We start from the raw sequence: 21,382 nt of genomic DNA, 5'->3' as shown, positions 1-21,382 counted from the left end.
TCCCAAATGCCCACAATAGTTAGTACTAGATTGGGTATAAGGGCTGAAGCTAGGAACTCAGTCTAGGTTTCCCAGGGATTGAATCAGTTACTTGAACATTGTCTGCTGCCTTCCAAGGTATCTGTATTAGCAGGCAACTTGGAATCCAGAATGGAGCAGAGACAGGAATCCAGTGGCTGTGAAATGGGATGCAGGTGTCTCAGGAGGTCTCTAACTTCTGTGGCAATCACCTCTGTTTTGCCTCTCTGTGAGTTTTGGAAGACCCTTCTATGAGCAGATTTAAATTTTTTTTTTTGGCACTAAAAGAAACATCTTTTCATACAATTTGGCATGCGCTTTTTGAGTTACCCACTTGTAAGAACTTAAGCCTGGTAGGAAAAGACTCAGTGTATTTCAGAGATCACATCTCTCATTCTCTCAGCTTGCCCCTCTGAAACCATTCAGACTAGTTTTCTGCCTTATTTTCATAACTGTATTCCCATAATTTAGACGGTAGGTTAAAAGGGAGACAGCTAGATCTTTTAAGATTTCTTCCTGAGTACTGATCTTAGTAGGGAGTTTTATTTCTTTGTGTGGTCTAAAGTCAGTTTACATAAAAACAGAATAGAAGTTGGTAACAAAAGAGAAATAAAGCATAGAAAGAAAACCTACTTATTTTTTAAAAATCCATTACTTATTTAGTACTTTTTGTGTGTGTGTGTGTCAGGCACTGTGGCTACCAAGAGTGTGATTACTGAAATTTCTAGAGGATTTAAACCCATAAGTCTGGTAAAACAGCTGAAACTTTTAGGAAGTCCAACTCTGTTACCAACTTTGCTATTAAACCAGGTATCTGTGATACCTCACTTCTCATTGAGAATGCTATTTAAACATGGAATGAATCTGCAATGACTAGAAAAGATTGAGGTTTCTCAGATATCCCTAGAGCTCATACATAGATTTGCAAATGCCATTACTTATACAAAAGAAATTACTATATTATAAAAGAATAGTTTTTTTATGCACACAGATTTTACACATGATAGTTACGAGACAGACCAGTGATAAGGGATGTGTCCCTAATACATGGGGCTTAAATGGCATAAATATGTAGCACGAATGTTGCAAAATGATACAAAAATAAAGCTAAGTGAAATTCACTTACAACTCAACATTAGCCCTTCCATTATAGTATTTCATCCCGAAGAGTCAATTAACTTGTCAGAACAAATTACTTTAGGTTGTTTTTTTGAGTTTTTATTAATTGCATTTATTTCAAGTCACATTTCTTTTCCCCAGAAAAGTTATGCAAAAGTTGCTTGGATTTCAAAAGGGGGGAGGGGGCTCAGTGTATCCAAGTGAATTTGATTTCTATGCCAACCTCTGTAATTTGAGATGTAACTTCACAACAGATTTTACTTTAAAGTCTGCAAAACTGTCCGCTCAATTTAAAGATACTCTGTCGTGAAGTCTGTTGTAAAATAAGGAATATGTATTCCCAATTGACTGTTTTCTAAGATAATTGTTTTTCTTAATTTTGGGTCTTTGTGTTCGAAACTGTAATTGCAGAATTATATTTTCCCCTTTATGGCTTTTGTATAGACAAAACAAATGCATTTTGGCACACAGAGCTTCTTGGCAAGTAAACAGATAAACAAAACAAACAGCTGAGACTGAAAACCTGGCTATTCTGTTCCATCACAGAAGTAGCAGGTTTCACTGGCACATTGTGTGTAACTGAGAGACAAATGTAAAGAATATTTTCCATGAATGTGCCCTATTTGGAGGGCTCACTCTTTCTAGGCACAGAGGGTGCTGCTATGAAAGCGACCTTGGATTAAAGGATAGATTATGTCATATCATCCAGGACTTCAGGGTACTTGTGACAAAAATGGGACTGCATTTCTCCTCGCCTTTCCTAAAATGCAGGTGGGACGCTAAGTCTTCTCTCACGCACATGCTTGTCATACAGAAAGAAAGGCACTGTCAAAAAGACCAACAAAAACAGTTTAAAGGGTTTTCTAAGAAAACCCAGACTGTAACTCACTGCTCCAACAACTGAATTAAAGCAGGCAACAACAAGTGGTTTGTTTGTTTTGTTTTTGTTTTGTTACGTGCTTTATTTTGCTACAGGAGATCCCTGGTTGGCTCATACACAAACATTGGAGTCTTTCCCTCAAGCACTGACATCTGGCACTTGGGAGTTGGTCAGAACGTTTGCGTAAGTCTTGCTATTGGGAAAAACACAACTGTTTTGTACTACATACTTCTGCACAGGCAAAACTGTTCCGTGTGACCCAGGGCTGCTGTGAAGTGAGACATCGTGTAGGATCGCAAAAGTGATCAACCATTTTTGTCCTGTTCATCACCAATAACATCTTGGCTCTCACGCTGAAATATCAGTCATCAGAATTACGAATAATGGATGTTAAAGAATTGATATCTATTTGAAATATGATAAATGTTGTGAGGCAGAAACAAGCTCTTATTTTTTTTAAAGAAAATTATTTTCATTGTTATTATTTTCCACCATACAATTTTGTAGGTATAAGACATGCTATTTTCTTCGTTAGCCTGGAGAAATCAATTCTTAAAAAAGACACAGATATTTTTCAAAGTCACCCTCTATTTCAGCAAAAAGTTGGAAAAATCAATATTAATAGGAAATACCTCCTTGTAGAAATACCTCTACTATAAGCCTCTGCAGCTGCTATTGAAAAGATCCAGAGAAACAGTCATGCCAGAGGGAGGAAAGATTGTAAATATTCTTTCAAGTGTAAATATTAAATACTGTGGCTAATATTACTTTCTCTTACTTCATTTTCTCTAGGGCTTATTTTCTACTGATACAAAGACATGCAAACACCCCCAAATGCATTTCCCCTAGTGTTACCCATCTTCCATAGCATACACAGTCTCTCTTGTCCGTGCGCCTACCTGTCCCCCTGTTTACCCATGGTGTTCTGCCTTTGTCAGGGGCTTGCAATTAAGTTTTCTGGCTTAGAGACACACTTACATAGGCACAATTCCCAATGTCCTTGGCGAAGATTTTGAGGGGAATGCTCTTCGGGTAGTCCTTTTCTTTCTCTAGATTGATGTATCTAATCAAATGCAACAACAACCCAAAACAACACTGAGTCAGACGGAATTCACTAATGGCTTATTTTTAAAGTCAATCTATTGTGCTGTTACTTTCAATGTACTTATATGCTAAATTTCAAAAGATACATGGGAAGACTCAGCAAAGTCAGATTACATTGTGGGTTGAAATAAGATACTTTTTTTTTTCCAGGACATTAGGCATATGCACAAGAAGTAATGGGACATACAAATCTGGCAAGGATGGAGAAGCACTAATTGGGCAGTGGCACTTCTGGATGCCCGGTCTGCCTTCTCTGGACAGGTCTAGAATCTCACCACACAGTACTGATGCAAATCAAAGCAGTGGCTCTTACTTTTTAGCTCTTCAATCAAATGTAAATTGTGGTTATCCCAGTACAAAGGGAGAGGGGAAGAGAGAAAGCATTGTGGGTCTGAAAGAGGAACGCAAGCTGACCATTTCAGTATGAACCAGCCTGAATGTGAAACATCAGGGATGATCCTTGACTTGTAAGGTGTTCAGCAGAAAATTCTCCATTTAGGGAAACGTAATAAATACTGTGAGGAAACTGTTACTTCTGATTGGTAGATCGGAGACAACAGAATGAGATGGGAGAAATTGACTAATTTTTGTCTCAAATGATCTAACTAGACTTGAGTTCTCCTTCCTGAAAAGAATTACATAATAATAAGAGCATGCACAGTAAGCAGTAGGAGAGTGTACAGTCTACCAATAGTTAATTCTGAGGGAAAATAAACATTTTCTGCTAAGAAGGGAAAAGTTTGGAGTAGTCTCAGCAGAAAAGGTTTTTCATACTACAAGTAAAGATTAAAAATATATAGATGCTGAAAAAGTACCTCTGAAGAAGAGAGAGCCATTTGTCCTTTTGTTCTGGAGAACTGCAATCAAAGAAAATAGGAGAGTGAACAGCCTGTCGTTACTGAGGTGGGTGCACATGCAAGCTGCAACCTTGACAAAACTGTGTTCTGAGAATGCTGTGGTGAAAGGCCACGGAGGGAAAACTCCGTATGCAAATGTATTTATTAGTCTGCGGAACGAGATCCGGAGACCTGGTTTTCTACTTTACTGCTCTTTTTTGAGTGGTACAACACATTTTCCAGCGGACAGTGATTAAGTAATCTACACCTCTAGTCTCACTTGATCTTAACCTAAAGGATGAGAAGCGATTCTAGTCTCAAACTTTCATATGTTAGCTATATGATTGTGACAATCACTTAAAACTTGCCAAACCTTGGTTTTCTTATGTTTGCAACTGGGTTAATTATTTCAGAGCTTTTGCAGTGTGATATGCCATGCCACCACACATATGGAAATGATGCTTAATGTTGAAATTAAACAGGAATTTTGCAATTTATGGAAACATCTTATTGGAAACCACTTTGTTGTCAAAGAAAATTTCAATGTTAGGACAAAAGTGTAATTAGCAATATTTCAGACAAAATCACCTATAACCTTATTAAGATTAATCCATTTACAACTAGATTACCATTAATTTCCATGTGTCATTGGTACATTTACTTTTTTTTTTTACACTGAATTTTCCATGACATTAAAAAAAGCATTTTAACTTATTTGAAAGGCAGAATGACAGAGACAGAGGGAGAAGGAGAAAAAGATCTATCTGTGTATTCATTCCCCAAATGGCCGCAACAGTCAGGGCGGGCCAGGCCAAAGCCAGCAACCAAGACCACCATCCAGGTCTCCTACAAGGTGGCAGGAAGCCAAGTACTTGGACCATCATCCACTCCTTTCCCAGGGCAAGGAGCTGAATGAGAAGTGGAACGCTAATAGACGGTGACAACATCATGGCAGGTGGCAGCTTGATACACTGTGCTTAACACCAGCCCCTGTATTTCTTTCTTTAACTCAAAGATAATTTAAAACATATTCCAATATGGTCTTGCTAATGACAAATTTTAAAACCATACTTCTAATCTCTTTAGAGATGCTGGAAACTCTAGGTTCTTCTAGGTTCAGAAAGACCTGCTTAATAAATATCTGTGGTTTGATTCTGTCCTTGTTGCTTGGCAACCTTCTCCATAAGCAATCTCCCAGGATGAATTGTCTGAATGTGCATACCTTTTTTTCTAATCACTGACCGCACAAATTCCCACCTTCCAACCCATCCTTTGATGGATTCTCTTTCTTAGAACACATTTTCTTCGATTCATTTACATCAAATCTTGATTTGACAAAACAATGTTGGAAAGTAGATGAAAATTTTTGATTCATTAACCTTTTTCAAGTTAAAAAATTCCTCCTTTAAGACACCTAGCTTTATTTCAACTTTTAAAAAATATAGAGAGAAAAAATACAAAGTTTAATTGTATTGCTTGAACAATTCTTACAAGCTAAACACATCCATTTAACACAACACACCAACATCCAGAACCTGAGACAGGGAATCGCCTGGGAAGGTCCCCTTATACTTCTCGGCAGGCCTGAAGTTCCTATTCTCCTGCCTGACAGTATAGAATATGTTTGCTTCTTTGGGTACTTCATTCAAATGTAATCTATGTTATGATACTATTTTGTGTTTGGTTCTGCATTCGACATTGTGTCTGTGATATTTATTCATATTGCTGTGTGTCAGTCTCTTCACTCATTCTTACTACCATGGGTTTCATTATTCGCATAAAACATCTACTATTTAAAAACAAATTATGAAGTATGTTTTTTTACTTATAGAGACTGTATAATCTTGTATTTTTTCCTTTTCTTCTCCATACAGAATTTGAGGCCCCAGTTTCCTTAGCAATTCTCAATATCAGTCATTTTTACAGGACTGCAAAATCAATGCCAATCAGGCTTTTATAACTACCAAAGGCCACTGAAAGAGACAAAAATAAACATCCAGAGAGGAGAAAGCAAAGTATCTTGCACTTAGAACAAGACATGGTAGATTCCTACAAATGATGATCACCCCTCAGAGGGAACTGAGAGCCACACTTCACTCAGTTAGAGTATGCTAAGAAGCAGAACCTGGAAGAAAGTATCACATAACACCTAGGGAGGCTGATTCTCAGGTGCTCAGGTTTTTCGATCAGCTAATACAGTTATCTCCAATATCTGTGATCGAAAAGGGAAACCCTGGGCAGAAAAACACGGCAGTGATGACTGTAAGACTGTCAGAAGTCTTTCATTTGTTTTAAGGAAGCACAGAGCCTGTACTTGGATCCAGCTTAAGAAAACCAGGGTATCAACAACATAGAATATTTGGTTTCCCAACAGCCTAGCACAGTGGGAGCTTTTGAGGTGATTTTTAATTTGATCCATAAATAAACAGGGATACCTCAGTTTGTAGTCTAAGAATCATACTAGATACTTAAAACATTCTTCCGATTCCTCTTGTAGACAGATCACTGTCACATATAAGTATTTCCTGTGTCTTTTGAAAAATGTCCCCATTGTATCATCTAGTTAACCTGTAAAATCAAGGTGTAGCGCCTATTTTTCTGGTCTACACAGAATACAGCTATGTGAATCAAAGCACATACAGTGTTAGCGGTATGGAGTTCTGACCTTTCAGGATACGTCATTGTTACCCTGTTTCCCAAAGTAAATCACACCAAGGTCACGCTGATGGTCTGCTTTTGTCCCTTCTGACTCAACTGGGAATTCCTCACGGCTTCTGGCAGTTGTTTTCGGTCTTGGATTACACAGCTATTATTAGGTTTTGCTTTTTTAAAAAGATAGATACTAGAGTAACTGGGTGGGAGAGAATGCTTCTTGAGCTGCTAACCTGAGGGAACTACAAATGGATCAGGACCTAAATTTCCTTAGTGTTTGAACAAGACAGAACAGCATTTGCAACAGTCTTACCCCTTTCAAAACAGCCAATATTTTTGTCTGAGAACATTTCAATTTTGCCTAAACAAAATTGTTTAACATGTCCTTTGTACAAGTAAGCTGGCAATAAACTCTTCTAATTAAAAATTCTTTATTCCATCTCCAATTTTGAAAGATAATTTAGCTGATACCATGTTCTATATTTAACTTTTTCTCTCAATATTTAAAAGATGTTCTGCTGTTTTCTGACTGCCACAGTATCTAATGTAAAGTCCACAAGAGTTCAAATGGTTGTTTTTCTCCACATAACGCATGGTTTTACAACATGACCAGGTTAAGTTTTCTTTACATTCAGCCTATTTGAGGTTATGAAGTTATTAAATGTACACATGTCTTTCAAAAAGGTTTTAAATGGTCTTTTCTTCAAATATTTATTCTGTTCAAGTATTTTTTTCCTCCTATTCCAGGGATTCGAATTATGTGTCTAGTACACACACTTTGATAGCTTTCCTCAAGTTTCTGATGCATTTTTTCATTTACAAAATCCTTGAAGCAGTGCCTGTGACACTGGCATACCCTGTGGCCCCAGTCTGATTCCTGGCGCCTCAATTTCCATCTAATTCCCTGCTAGTGCATTTGGGAAAGCAGTGGAAGACAGACCGAGTCCTCGGGTCCCTGCCACCAACATGGCAGACCTGGACACAGGTCCAGGCTCCTGGCTTCAGTCTGGCCTAGCCTTCATGACTGCAAGCATTTGGGGAGTGAATCGGTGGATGGAAGATCTCTGTCTCTCTGCTCCTCTGTAAGTGTGTGTTTTAAATACAGAAATATATGGATTTTAAAAACTTCATTTTTCTGGCTTTTCAGGCTGGACAGTTTGCATTGATATCTTCAAACTCACTGACTTCTCTCCCATTTTCAATCTCTGCAGAAGAGATTATAACTTACAACATGGCAATTTCCAGCTGCAGAATTTTCATTTGGCCTTCCTATATTAGTTTTTGTTTCTCTGCTTACATTTCCCATCTTCTCATTAATTCAACTGAATTTATCTTCTACCCACCACACTAACTTAACAGAGCAGATGTAAAACACTATCTCATGGGTGGTTGGCTGGAAGGGCTCACGTCAATTCTTTCAGTCTTACCTTTAAATGGCTTTGACTATAGATAATTCATGTGGGTTCAGTGATAAGCCACAGACTTGAGGAGTGTCTACACAGAAGTTGGAGCTTCTCTGCACTGATGTGATTCCTTTTGTGACCTCTCCCCCCCCACTTTCTAATAGTGTGGTTGATCTAACTTTAGCATTCTGGCTTTTTCTGTTTTAGTTACATAATGATGTGACTCTGGCCTGCTCTCCGGTGACAGCCTTAATATCAGAAAAAGCTGTCCCCTCTGGTGCTAGTATCATATTTCAATGCCTCTCCCAAATGGGTCAATTTTGGTTTACTCCCCAGACCTCCCAGAAAGTAATAATTGTTTGCATTTTTAACAGTAGGCACTCTGTCTCTTAAGATCTTATTCTGCCACAATAGAGGCAGAACTACCAACACCTGTAATTTTTTTTGAGATAGAAACTTAACCCAAAATAACTTCAGATTTCCAACAAAATTACAAAGATCCACTCTACAGACCTTGCATACTTCTCCCTGTGCTTTTCAGTTTCCTCTAACATTAGTATCGAACATCATCATGGCCTGTTTGTCAGAACTAAGGGACCAGTACTGGCACAGTACCACCAACTAACCTCTTGGTTGCATTGAGATATCACTCTCTTTCTCCCTGCTTCATTAATGCACTTTTTCTCTACTAGCAACCAATCTAGGATACTCTCTCAATTCAGCATCTTCCCTGCATCCAGCATCCTCCCTCCATCCACGATACTCTCTGAATCTTCTTGTTGCTTGACCTATGACAGCCTCTCAGTATTTTCTGCTTTTGGATTTTTTTTTTTTGACACTGACAGTTTGGGAAATTAGATAGGTGTTCCATACAATGTGTTTATTGGATGTTTTTCTCATAATGAGACTGAGGCTTTAAGTTTTGGGAAGAAATATCAAGAGATAAACTGCCCTTGAGCATATTGTCTCAGGGGCTACATGGTGATGTTAACCTTGATCATTTCATTAAAGAATCATAATTTGAACAAAACTATGTACGTAAAATATGTCACCACACTGCCCCTTCTTCTCTAAAACTGAAGCAACAAAACAAAATAAAGAAGTATCCTGGAAATTCCTTGATTAAAGATGTCATGCAGTCATGACCTCTCTCCTATCCACAAACGCACATATACTTGAAACTGCCTCCTTTCTCCTGTAACTCCAAGGACATTAAGCAACAGGAAGTCATAATATCTACAAAAATCTGTCACAGAAAGAAGATATGCAGAGAATCACACAAATACACATTTCTCCCATATAAGCCCTTAAAATCTTGTGGTAGGACAAAAATGCATAATGACATGCTTGTCCTTTGTTACGAGACTAGCAGCTCTGTAAAATGTAGCCATCTGCCTTTAAGAATATGTCTGAGGAGTCTGCTGGGAGTGGGGAGAGGAGCAGAATGGAAATTACCATGTGCAAGTGATAACACCAATCCCTCAAATGCAAAACAAACACTGGAGTGTTCAAAATCACAGTTTTGGTATGTTTATTCTGAATTTTAAAAATGTGAATTAAGTGGGTTCAGGATAAGATGGCGACTATTGTGTGTTTATATATCTTTAACTATACCCCACGTTTGACAAAGTCTTGGGAAACTTTCAGTTCTTAAAGCTGCAAATTTACTTTCTTGTTGTGACATCTCTACAGGAAATCAAGTATTTCAGTTTTCTAGTAGAAAACTATGTCTTTTGAAATTTTGGGAGTGTAGACCAGTTACTCAAACTCAGTAGTGATTTTACAAACTTGCCTTAGAGGGATTTATTTCAGCATTCTGAAAAGAGTGACAAGATTTGAGAACTCAATGTGTGAAACACTTGGACATTGGAGAAGAGGACATCTGAGTTGAGATCTTAGTGATCTGGTAACACTACTCCATCCTTTTCCAAATACCCGTAAGTTCCTTTCCCATTTAGTTGTTTCAGTGAAGGCCCTTTAAAATTCATGCATCAAATCAAAGTAAGTGACTCTTGAGAGCTGCAAACATTCACTGTTAATTCTTGCATGTTTTAACCAGTCTTTGCGAGACAACTAAGGCACGGAAGCATCTTTGCTTGGTATGTATGTGCTGAAAAGTACTAACGTCATACACTATCAGAATAACATAGCCCGTGCTTCAACACAGCAGTTAACCTAGATAAACAACAGGTAAGTTTCTTACCTGAAAGTGGCCACAAAGTTCACTGTGGGCCAGCCCAGGACGAAGGATTTCATGGCATTGGTGTTGCCTTCTCCAACTTCATCTACGCAGTTTGCTGTCCACATGTCAGTTAATTTAATTTTATTTTTAATCTTAAAGTTATTGTTATATCTAAAAAAGACAAAAAAAAACCACAAATAGGACTTCTTGTTTTATTTCTTAAATGTTAAGGTGGTTACTATACAGTTTTAAATAACCATGGGCAACAGATACATAGTTTTTATCTTCAGTGCACAGCTGGGAAATCCCAATTCAGCTGGCTACCTATGTCCAGGAAGCCTTTGAAACACCAAGTCCACATGATTGTATTTATATCAGTGATGAGCCATAAAACAACCATTTTGCTTATATGTGTATTGAATATTTCACTTGGATTAAGAACCACACTGCACACACATACTGAACTATCACACACAGTCCATAAATATACACAATTATTGCTAATGAAAAAGTTAAAACTTGCTTCTATGAAGTCAGGGCCGGTTTGTTGGTATGGCCAGTATAGCTGCCTCCCCAGCACTGGAACAAGGGAGCTGATTCAAGACTAGGCTGTTCCACTTCTGACCCCAATGCCTGTTAAAGTGCCTGGGAAAAAAAACAAGGTGGCCCAATGCCCAAGTGTGAGACCTGGAAGAAGCTGCAGGCTCCTGGCTTCGGTTAGACCCAGTCCCAGCAGTTGAAGCTATCTTAGAGAATGAATCACTGGATGGAAGCTTTTTCTCTCAGTCTGTCTCTCATTTTCTCTGTGCTACTTTGCATTTCTTTTAAACAAACCTTTAAAAAATTTAAGTCATTATAATTTGTTTACTTTCAAAAAATTGAGTGGGTAATCATAAAAATACCTGATTAAAATGTTCATCTTAGAGAAGCACATAAAAACAGAACTAGGAGTTTATAAAACTATATATGTTCAACTGAGTGGTGATATTTTCTAGCATTTTAGAATTTAGAAGCATGAGTTATTTTCCTTTGTTAAGCTTTCCTTCAATCATTTTCCCTTATATTCTGGCAAAATTGAAAATCTGAAGCTTAAACAGAAGCTAAATTTGAAAAAAAAAAGTAGGCTTGACACATTTTATCCATCTCTGGGGACACAGACTCATCTAGTCTAAGTCAACGGTGAAACAGCCTTCTGACAATTTCTTCCTAATACTTCATAGACTTCCAATATGGAAACCATCATTATCTCTTGACCTCACAGACAGATCTAATGCTGACAATGAATCTGAGGATTTAAATAGAAGGCACTAAGAAGGATAATGGGAAGCTTGAGTATTTCCCCATGTTCACAACTATTTACATAAACACAAAATGGTAAAATGAAACAAAATATCTTATACAGAAGTATCCTGCAACTCCTCCATTTTATGGTGTATTTAACATGAACACTTTTCAACAGGAGTCATAAGACAGAAGAGGAATTTGTGGGAACTATATATATGTATGAAGAATAATCTGCAATCAAAAGTTGCTTATGGGATACACTGAATACAAGTATAACAGAAAACTGCCTCATTGTATAATGGCTTTCTTTTATAAACTTACTTAGTAATAGCACCATACTGCTATGAAACTGTGTGAAAACAGATTTGATTACAGATAAAATACTTTGTTCTTCTGGTTTATTAAATTTTACTTATAAAAAGTTTAATTAGCTTTTACAACAGTTTCAATATGGTTTGTATACACAATGTTAAGAATGTAATGACATTTCATGCCTTCTTCCATTTTCTTCCCATTCCCCCACCCCTTTTTGTTTTTGGATATAAACAATAACTGAAAGAAACAGGATCATTTCATCCACAGTAATTTTAAAGCTATCACAGATCATTAAAACCACAGTAGTATAACATTCTTTACCTTTTGTTTAACAAAGGTATGAAACAAAGACTGGCCAAACTGTACTTGCAGCAATATTGATACATATAGGCATTTAAAAAAAAAAAATTCTGGCTCCCACATATAAGGAGAACATATAGTATCTTTCTTTCTGTGTCTGGTTTATTTCACTCCATATGATGTCTTCCAGTTGGGGGTCTATCGATGTTCTCTGTCCATCTTTAATCAGGACTTTTCCATTGTTATTGGAGGCGGTGATGGGTTTTTAAAGTTGTTGTTATGTTTTTTTTTTTTTAAGATTTTATTATTATTGGAAAGCCGGATATACAGAGAGGAGGAGAGACAGAGAGGAAGATCTTCCATCCGATGTTTCACTCCCCAAGTGAGCCTCAATGGGTCGGTGCGCACCAATCCGATGCTGGAAACCAGGAACCTCTTCCAGGTCTCCCATGCGGGTGCAGTGTCCCAATGCACTGGGCCGTCCTCGACTGCTTTCCCAGGCCACAAGCAGGGAGCTGGATGGGAAGTGGAGCTGCTGGGATTAGAACCGGCGCCCATATGGGATCCCGGGGCTTTCAAGGCGAGGACTTTAGCCGCTAGGCCACGCCTCCGGGCCCATGTTGTTATGTTCTGAATATTAATTCTTTGTTGGCTAGGTGGCCTAAATTATTTTTCTTCCCATTTAGTTGATGTCACTTTCAAAAAACATTATTTTATTAAAATAACATAACTGAGGAACCGTTACATAATTATTTTGCCGGCACAACAAAAACAATTTAAAATCCAAGTCTTGGAGAAAGCCTCAGTTACTGGTTTCCTTGCCTATACAACGATGTGGCCTGCCCCACAGAGGCAGCTCCTGGAAGGTGACATTCAGCATGATACTGCTCCCTGAAGGGGTGGATGTGGGGAAGGACAGGCTGACTACCTTGCTCGGAAAGCTATCCCAGCACACTTGACACCTCGGAGGCATGTTTGTCCCTGGTCACCTTCTCCTAATACCAGAGCGGGCTCCTTCAGGCAGCTGAGGTCATGCAGTCCTGGGCTCCTGGTGCATTAGGTGCAAAACTGGTGCCACACCAGCACCTCTGAGTGCCTGCCGTGAGCCACATTCCTCACCAATGCTGATCTCTAGTTCCCATATGTGTCCCCATGGAAGGGCTGCAAGCCACATCTGCTTCCCCTTCTAGGATTCTTTGTAAGATGATTCACTGAGCTAACAGCTGGGCCAGCTCATGGGTTGCCATCTGTATCTTAGGCAGCTGGAGATGGCTGCACTCTGAGCATTCTTGAGAAGAAGGGGAGGGAGCAAGCCAGGCCAGCATGGTGACTGGCTTCCTTCTCCCAGGACCAGAAGCGTAGACAAGAAGGCAACATCAAATTAAGGTCCAGGGGGTAGACTGGGAGGTCCTTAGCAGCAGCTTCTCTGAAAACACGAGCTCTGCCCCAAAAGAAAGGGAGTGGCACAGTGGTGCCTGAGGCTTTCCCTACTTCTCCTGGCCGCCCGAACACAGGTACAGAATCACCCACAAGACATGCAGTCTCAGCGACACGGTCAGCGTGCAGGCACTGATGTCCTCCGTATGGGCCACCTGATGAAGGCATGGCTCAGAGGCCCTTCAGCTGATTTTCCGCAGACAGCGTTGCAGCAACTTGATGGAGGACAGGAGCTGGGGGAAGGAGGCCTCTAACTTTCTTCACACAGTCAGCCACCAGCCTCTTCATTGCTTTTAGGCAGTCCACAGAGGTACATCCTTGGCTCACCATGAAGGTGATCTGATCATGGCTGTTGATGTGGGAATAGGGAAGTCCTCCTCTCCCATTTAGTGATGATTTCCTTTTATGTGCAAAAGTTTCTGCATTTGGTACACTCCCATATGTTTAGTTTTGTAAACTGAGCTTTGGGGTCGTTATCTAAGTAGCTGTCCTGTACTAAAATGCCTTGGACTGTTCCCCGACATTTTCTTCCAGCAACTTCATAGTCTCAGGTCTCAAATTTAGGTCTTTGCTGCATCTTGAGTTGATTTTTGTATAGTAAAAAATATGGATCCAATTTTATACTTCTACATATTTACAATCAGTTTTGCCAGCACCTTGTGTTGAAGCTATCCTCACTCCACTGTATGGTATGAACACTTTTGTAAGAAAAATTAGTTTGCTGGGCCCGGCGGCGTGGCCTAGCGGCTAAAGTCCTCGCCGTGAAAGCCCCGGGATCCCATATGGGCGCCGGTTCTAATCCCGGCAGCTCCACTTCCCATCCAGCTCCCTGCTTGTGGCCTGGGAAAGCAGTTGAGGACGGCCCAATGCATTGGGACCCTGCACCCGCATGGGAGACCCGGAAGAGGTTCCAGGTTCCCGGCTTTGGATCGGCGCGCACCGACCCGTTGCGGCTCACTTGGGGAGTGAATCATCGGACGGAAGATCTTCCTCTCTGTCTCTCCTCCTCTGTGTATATCTGGCTTTCCAATAATAATAATAAAAAAAAAAATCTTAAAAAAAAAAAAAAAAGAAAAATTAGTTTGCTGTATGTAGGTGGATTAATTTCTGGGCTCTCTATTCTGTTTCACTGATCTATGTATGAGTTTTTAATGTAACTAACATGTTGCTTTAATTATTGTAGCTTTGTGGTATGCTTTGAAGTCACATATTGATTTCAGTTTAACTTTTCTTCCTTAGGATCATTTTGGCCATTCTGGGTCTTCCTCAATTCTATATTAATTTTAGGATATTTTTTCTAATTCTGTAAAGTATCTTATTGGAATTCTGATAGGGAATGCGCTGAATCTGCAGATCACTTCAGGTAGTATAGACATCTTTTATTGATTCTTCTAATCCATGCGGGTTTCCTAGGGTATGTATTTTTGGTCCACAGAGAGTGGTTTGCTGTCAGTCTCCCTGGTGACCATGATAGCCAGGGCTTTATTTTTGGCGTTGAGTGACAAGGATGGTTATTCCTTTACCATAATTGTGAGCCTGAGTGATGCTAGGGATTGTCATACTCATTACTGTAGCTCTAGGATTGTGTGATATGGATGAACTCCTTTTAGGGGCAAGTAACTAACTGCTAAGCAAGTTCAACTGGTGCTGCAGCTTATAACACCACCAACAGACCTGTTCCTAGGACTAGAGGATGTGAATTGAACTCTGATTCAGGCCTACAGGATAATGACCAGGTATGCAAGAGATTTGGCTCTGGAGGGTATGAATTTAGAGAGGTGGAATGCACGTATGTTCTTCCCCAGGTTTACCCTATAGATTAAAATTAACGAATAAATTGCTACACTTCTGGTATTGCAACATATCGTGGAGTCAGTATCCTGATCTCCCATGGTGGGAGTGGATTTTTAAAAGGGCTGCTACTGTTGTTAGTCCTCTGAAGCTAAGATGACTTTCTCTGGCTCATGTAAAGCACCTGAGTACAGCTCTGGGACGATGACCCCCAAACTCCCACAGTTGTAGGATGCAGGGGATCTTTCCTTTATGGCATACATTGCTGAGTGTAACTGTGATGCTGGCAGGAGCAGAACAGAGGTATGCTGCATGAATTTTCACTGCTGAGCATGACATTCTGCTTGAAGTGCTTGAAGTTGATAGCAGAAGGAAGTACGGTGGCTTTTCCAGCTCCAAGCCTGATCCCAGTCTGTGGGTGACTATGGAATTCCTTTTTAGCTAAAACTGTAACAGGGTATATGGCAATTTCTTCCTTAGCTGGCTGTAGTATGGCACTGGCTGCGGTGGTACCTGTTTGCTCTCCTCAAAATCTTATTTCTTGGGCCCGGAGGCATAGCCTAGTGGTTAAAGTCCTCGCCTTGAACGCCTGGGAATCCCAAATGGGAGCCGGTTCTAATCCTGGCAGCTCCACTTCCCATCCAGCTCCCTGCTTGTGGCCTGGGAAGGCAGTCGAGGACGGCCCAATGCACTGGGACACTGCACCTACATGGGAGGCCTGGAAGAGGTTCCTGGTTCCTGGCATCGGATCGGCGCGCACTGGCTCGTTGCGGCTCACTTGGGGAGTGAATCGTCAGACGGAAGATCTTCCTCTCTGTCTCTCCTCCTCTCTGTATATCTGACTTTGTAATAAAAATAAATCTTTAAAAAAATCTTATTTCTTGATGGTCACGATTTATGTAATATAAAACTAAAACTACAGATGTTTTGGAGGGAAATTTCCAATTTTTTTCCATATTTGTTGTCCAGCATTTTGTGTTTCCTAATACATATCCTACTTTAATATTAGATAGCTTGGCTAGCAAACAAGGAAGTTCACATCTATTGGCCTAGAGGAAGCGTTACTTCAATTATCTTTTCCCTCCATCAATTAAGTTGCAAGATACAATTAAACTGCAAGCTACCCATCACTCAATTCCAAAAACCCTTGAAAAGTGTAAAGAATAACTTTCACTTTCCTATAATGCAAATAATGGCTAATATTTATTGAGAACTTAGCACAGCTGTAAGCGCTTTACTCCTAATAGTTAAATTCTCAAACAGATAAGGAAATGGAGTCATAGGTTAACTTGCCAAAAGTTAAATAGTTGAAAAAGTGCAGTTAGACTGCATTTTGGCAGTGCCGATTCCTGAGAAAATTTATGTTCTTGATCAGTGTGTATCTATTAAAAGGCCCTGCAAATATCTACTCCTAAGAAGCATCTGGATGCTTCTTTTTTAACCTTTGGCCTACTTTTTGGGCCTGCCCAAGATATGACTGTTTGCTTATTATCAAGATAGAAGAGAAAATCTTCCCAACATTTATGTACATGAATCTAAAATGGACTAAGGTGAAAATGTTTACAACAGACATTCCAATGAAGCTTTATCCGAAAACAGCTGAGGTGAACATTTGTCCTTGTGGCTAAGATGCTGCGCTGGAGACCCAGAAAGACTTTCCAGCTTCTAGCTTTTGCTACAGCTCCGCCATGGCCACTGTGGTCACTTATGGGGACATACCAATGGACAGTAGGTTCGCGCTCTCTCAAAACATAAAGGAAGAAAAAAAATTGAAAGGACAGTTCTGGCATCATAGTGTATTTCCATTTGTTTTTCCACTGTGAATCTCTAACAGTATCTGAACTACCAAAAAATCTTAAAAAGATGCATCTAATGTGAACTAGCTCCAATGCTTTTATTAACTCCCACAGTGTAAGACCAACGAAATCTTAAGTATCAAACTAATGTTAACAGGCTGAAAAAAAATAACAAGTCATCCAAAATAATTCTTGATTTCTAAAATGTAGTCACAATGACTACAAATCTATGAAGATGACATGTCTGATTTTTGCTTTCCTATCCTCCAATCTTTATAAGTAATTCCAGTCAAATTAAATGAAAATGGCACAACTTCAAATATATCTAATGGATATCTAAAGCACCTGAAACTTCAATGAACTCAGTATGTTAAACAACAGTATTTAAATTAAGTGCATGGAGTCTGTTTTGTGACTTCACTGACAAACGTAAGTGGACCCTCAGGGCATTTCAAAGCAGTATACGAGAGAAAGGGCTGTCATCTCTATGTAAGAAAAAGACAATCAAAATTACAAGTCATGTATAAAGGCAGATGAGGTGACACATAGTAGCCACCAGACGCGAGGGAGGTGTTGACCATTTTGGCATTTAGTGTGAGGCAGAGTTAATCTTCTGAGTACCTCTTACATTCCAAACATAAAAAATCCAAAAGTTCATGTAATGTGTGTATTATGAAAACACATCAATTCCAATTTTATTGCAATAAGACCAATATCTTTTAATTCCATTCTTGTAACAAACTTTTTGAAGTATTCTCAAATGTTTGTCTTTATCCTTATCCTTTTAACTTTCCTTTCCCAGACATGCCCTTACTATCTCTCTTCAGGGCTACAGAAAGAACCTGTGTGGTTACCTTGCTTCTCGTCTTGCCTGTCTTCCAATCCATTATCTAACATGAACAGAGTGATATTTTAAAGCTATGAATCACCTGAGCCACAGCCCTAATTAAAATCCTTCAGAATAAAGGTCAAACGCCTTACCATAGCTCTGTGGCACAGCCCTCCAAATGCCCCCCAGTGTTCCCTGCTTCTGACAGTCACACGTTCGTAGAGTTCCTTTTTAAAGTCCACTATGGTTTGTGTAGTCAGTACTATAGGTCAGAAAGGTCACTTCTGAAATCAGGTTTTCAGAAGTCTGTGGGTTTGGGCAAAGAAACATGTTAGGAGCAGCTTTGTGGAGAGACTCCCATGAGGAAGAGCTGCAGCCTCGAGCCCACTGTCAGTGAGGGATGGGGCGAACCGACATCCCTGGGACTCCGCTTGGAAGTGAATCCTTCAGCTCCAGCTGAGCAGTATGAGGGCTGCTGCCTCATAAAAGCCCCTGAGCAAAAGTACTGGCTAAACATCCCTGCACTCCAGATTCAGAGAAATGTTACAAGACGCTTAGAGTTTTAGAAGGTCATATCAGGATAATCTGTTAAATGGCTATGATAATCAACACATTTTACAAGTATCTTGATAATCTAGGCTTTGTCTACTTCTAAAATTTAAATCCATATGTTCCAGTTACACAATATATTTGAACTAGTCCAAATGGCTTAGCTTGCTCTCATACTTGCTGTTCCTTCTCCTTGGAATGTGTATCTTCTTGCTCTTGAATATCTAATTGCTTTCCATCCTCTACTATTGTTTTGTTCTTCTGATTATACCTGCCTAACATGCAGCATATATCCCATTTTTACCGCACTCAGCCTCTATTTTTTTCACATTCCTAATCACAGCCTGCAGATCCTATTACCCTCATGCCTCACATAATGTTGCTTAAAGATTTGTTTTATTTTTATTGGAAAGGCAGACACACCGAGAGAAGGAGAGACAGAAAGGAATATCTTCTGTCCAATGATTCACCCCCAAGTGACCATAACAGCTGGTGCTGCGTCAATCCGAAGCCAAGAGCCAGGAAGCTGCTCCAGGTCTCCCAGGGTCCCAAGGCCCGTCCTCAACTGCTTTCCCAGGCCACAAGCAGGGAGCTGGATGGGAAGTGGAGCTGCCGGGATTAGAACCGGCGCTCATATGGGTTCCCAGGGCGTTCAAGGCCATGACTTCAGCCACTAGGCTACGCCACGGTGCCAGGCCCCCTCACCTAACTTTGTAAGCTCCCAATCAGAGACTGTACCTATTACATTCTTCATTGCATTGCCTGAATTTATTCAGCAAACCGCACAGAAGAGGAAATAAATGAATGCTTGTTAAATTACTGAATGAATAAACAATGCGAAAATAAAAAATAAAAGTAAATAAAAAATAAATAAAAAATAAATAAAAGTAAATAAAAAATAAAAATAAAAGCCTTGCTTCAGATATTAACTGCAGTAATAGACATTCCTACAGTCAGCATTGAGTTGAAAAGGTATCTTCAATACTGTACATGTAATTTTACAGTGTTAACCTGGAAAGAGTGGGAAGCATACTTACTTGATTTTGGCCACAACGAACAGATCATTGAACAGGAAAAGGTGCCGCTCCTGCCTCTGCAGACCTCTTCTGAGTTCTACTCGGCCGTCCACCAGCAGAGTCCTGCTGGCGCTTGCAAAGGATGACAAGAACGCACCTGTGTCCACACTAGCAGAGGGGCTTTCCCTGGAACACATCAGATGTCACAGGTCAGTCAAACGGGTAAGCATGGGACCCAGTGGCATAAAATTACAGCTTACATTTGACTAAGAAATAGACAACTCTGATTTTGTTAATGCAAATAGCATAGTTTCCCAACTGGTCCCTGCCAGGTATACTTCCAACACATTAGTCTGTAGTACTTCAGTATGAGAAGTTTGAAGAATCAAGCAAAGGTGATTTGGTTTATAGTAAATAGTGTATCCCTCAATCTAGATTCCAGCTTTAACATTTTCCCATTTGTGTTTTATCAGATACCTACAGTACCATCTACCCATATTCTACCTACTCAGTGTTAGCATTTCAGTGTAAACTATATATAGATGTACTTATCTCCCTAAATAACTCAGCATGCATGACAGAATTCCATATTTACAATTTTTCTTTCCAAATAAAATTTGCATACAATGAAATGCACAAACTTTATCATGTTTATCTCCTGAGTCTTGATAAATGTATTCACTTTTATAAATAACCCCCAATCCACATATAGGAAATTGTCACTCTAGTTATTCCCCTCCTGAACCTTATTAGCCAAAGATGGTCTCTACAAATTGGCTACAGTTATTCACTTTTTCACAGAAGTTTACCTGTTCCAAACTCATTTTTTTCCTCCAATTATTTCTTAAAAAGGCAGAAAAAGCAAGACGAAGTCATTAATGACCCACCTGCATTACATACTTCATAAAACTACCACCGGCATCTCCCAGCCACCTATCAGAGACTCCATAGTAATGACACCCCAAATTACAACTGCCCTTTCAAGCTGTCTGAGAAAACTCCAACTAAGCCACTGGCATCAGCTGGTCATGTAAATTCCAGAAACAAACTCCAACCCACCTGGTTTTTTTGCCCTCTGCCTTGTCTGGATGGAATCCCCTCAACCTCAGCCTCCAGACAGACTCAAGCCATGAGGTCCTTCTTTTCTCACACAATCTGTCCGGTGGTCATATCCTCTCCTTTCCAACACTTGCACCAACCAAAGGCAACCATGATTCTCACTTTTTTTCCCCACTGAAGATTACTTTTGCCTGTTTTGCTACTCTATATGAATGGTACCAACAGTGTGTACTATTTTGAATATCTTTTATATACATGTTTTTGGTATTCACTCATGTCACTATATTTATTGGCAACTCATTCCTTCATAATACTGAACAACACAAAGTGTATTAATATACCAGAGCTTTTCCTTTGTCCTGCTGACAAACACCTTTCTGCTGTTGAGGTTGCCATCAATACTCAGGAACTGCTGCATGTCAGTATTCCTCATGTCATCTCCTTTCAGGGCATACTCCACCCTGTTCCTTAAGAACATCATGAGAGGGAAACATCCTCTCACCTTGTGTGCACTAGAGGATGCACAAGGCCTACAACATCCACAATACCAGCCTCCCAGATGGGTGCTGGCTTGAGTCCCAGCTGCCTTACTTCCTATCCAGGTCCTTGCTGATGTTCCTGGAAAAGAGCAGTAGATGACCCGGTGGCTCGGACCCCTCCACCCAGGTGGGAGACCCAGAACTTCTGGACTTTTGGCATTAGCCAGGTCTGGCCCTGGCTCTTGTGCTCATCTGGGGAGTGAAGCAGCAAAAGGAAGATTCTGTCCTTCCTTCTCTCTTTGTAACTTTATATCTCAAACACATAAAACATAT

General features: G+C 39.8%; 1 protein-coding gene across 6 annotated transcripts in view; it reads right to left on the bottom strand.

Annotated features, from left to right (window-relative positions):
• The window catches only part of ARHGAP20 (Rho GTPase activating protein 20), a 151,126-nt gene that overhangs the window by 29,396 nt on the left and 100,348 nt on the right, over window positions 1–21,382 (bottom strand). For 5 of the 6 annotated variants that reach the window (XM_058663935.1, XM_004585214.2, XM_058663937.1 and 2 more), the window contains 4 exons: window positions 19,533–19,697; window positions 10,216–10,365; window positions 3,937–3,978; window positions 2,996–3,080 (listed from right to left, as the gene is read on the bottom strand). In XM_058663935.1, coding sequence (XP_058519918.1) covers window positions 2,996–3,080; window positions 3,937–3,978; window positions 10,216–10,365; window positions 19,533–19,697 — 442 coding nt within the window. Of the gene's footprint in view, window positions 1–2,995; window positions 3,081–3,936; window positions 3,979–10,215; window positions 10,366–19,532; window positions 19,698–21,382 lie in introns of those variants that run through there. The other variant, XM_058663940.1, reaches the window with a different exon arrangement.

Source organism: Ochotona princeps, chromosome 4 (assembly GCF_030435755.1).
Source record: "Ochotona princeps isolate mOchPri1 chromosome 4, mOchPri1.hap1, whole genome shotgun sequence".
NCBI classification, from domain to species: Eukaryota; Metazoa; Chordata; class Mammalia; order Lagomorpha; family Ochotonidae; genus Ochotona; species Ochotona princeps.
The sequence above is the reverse complement of the archived record's forward strand: the minus strand, read 5'-3'. Positions and strand labels throughout refer to the sequence as shown.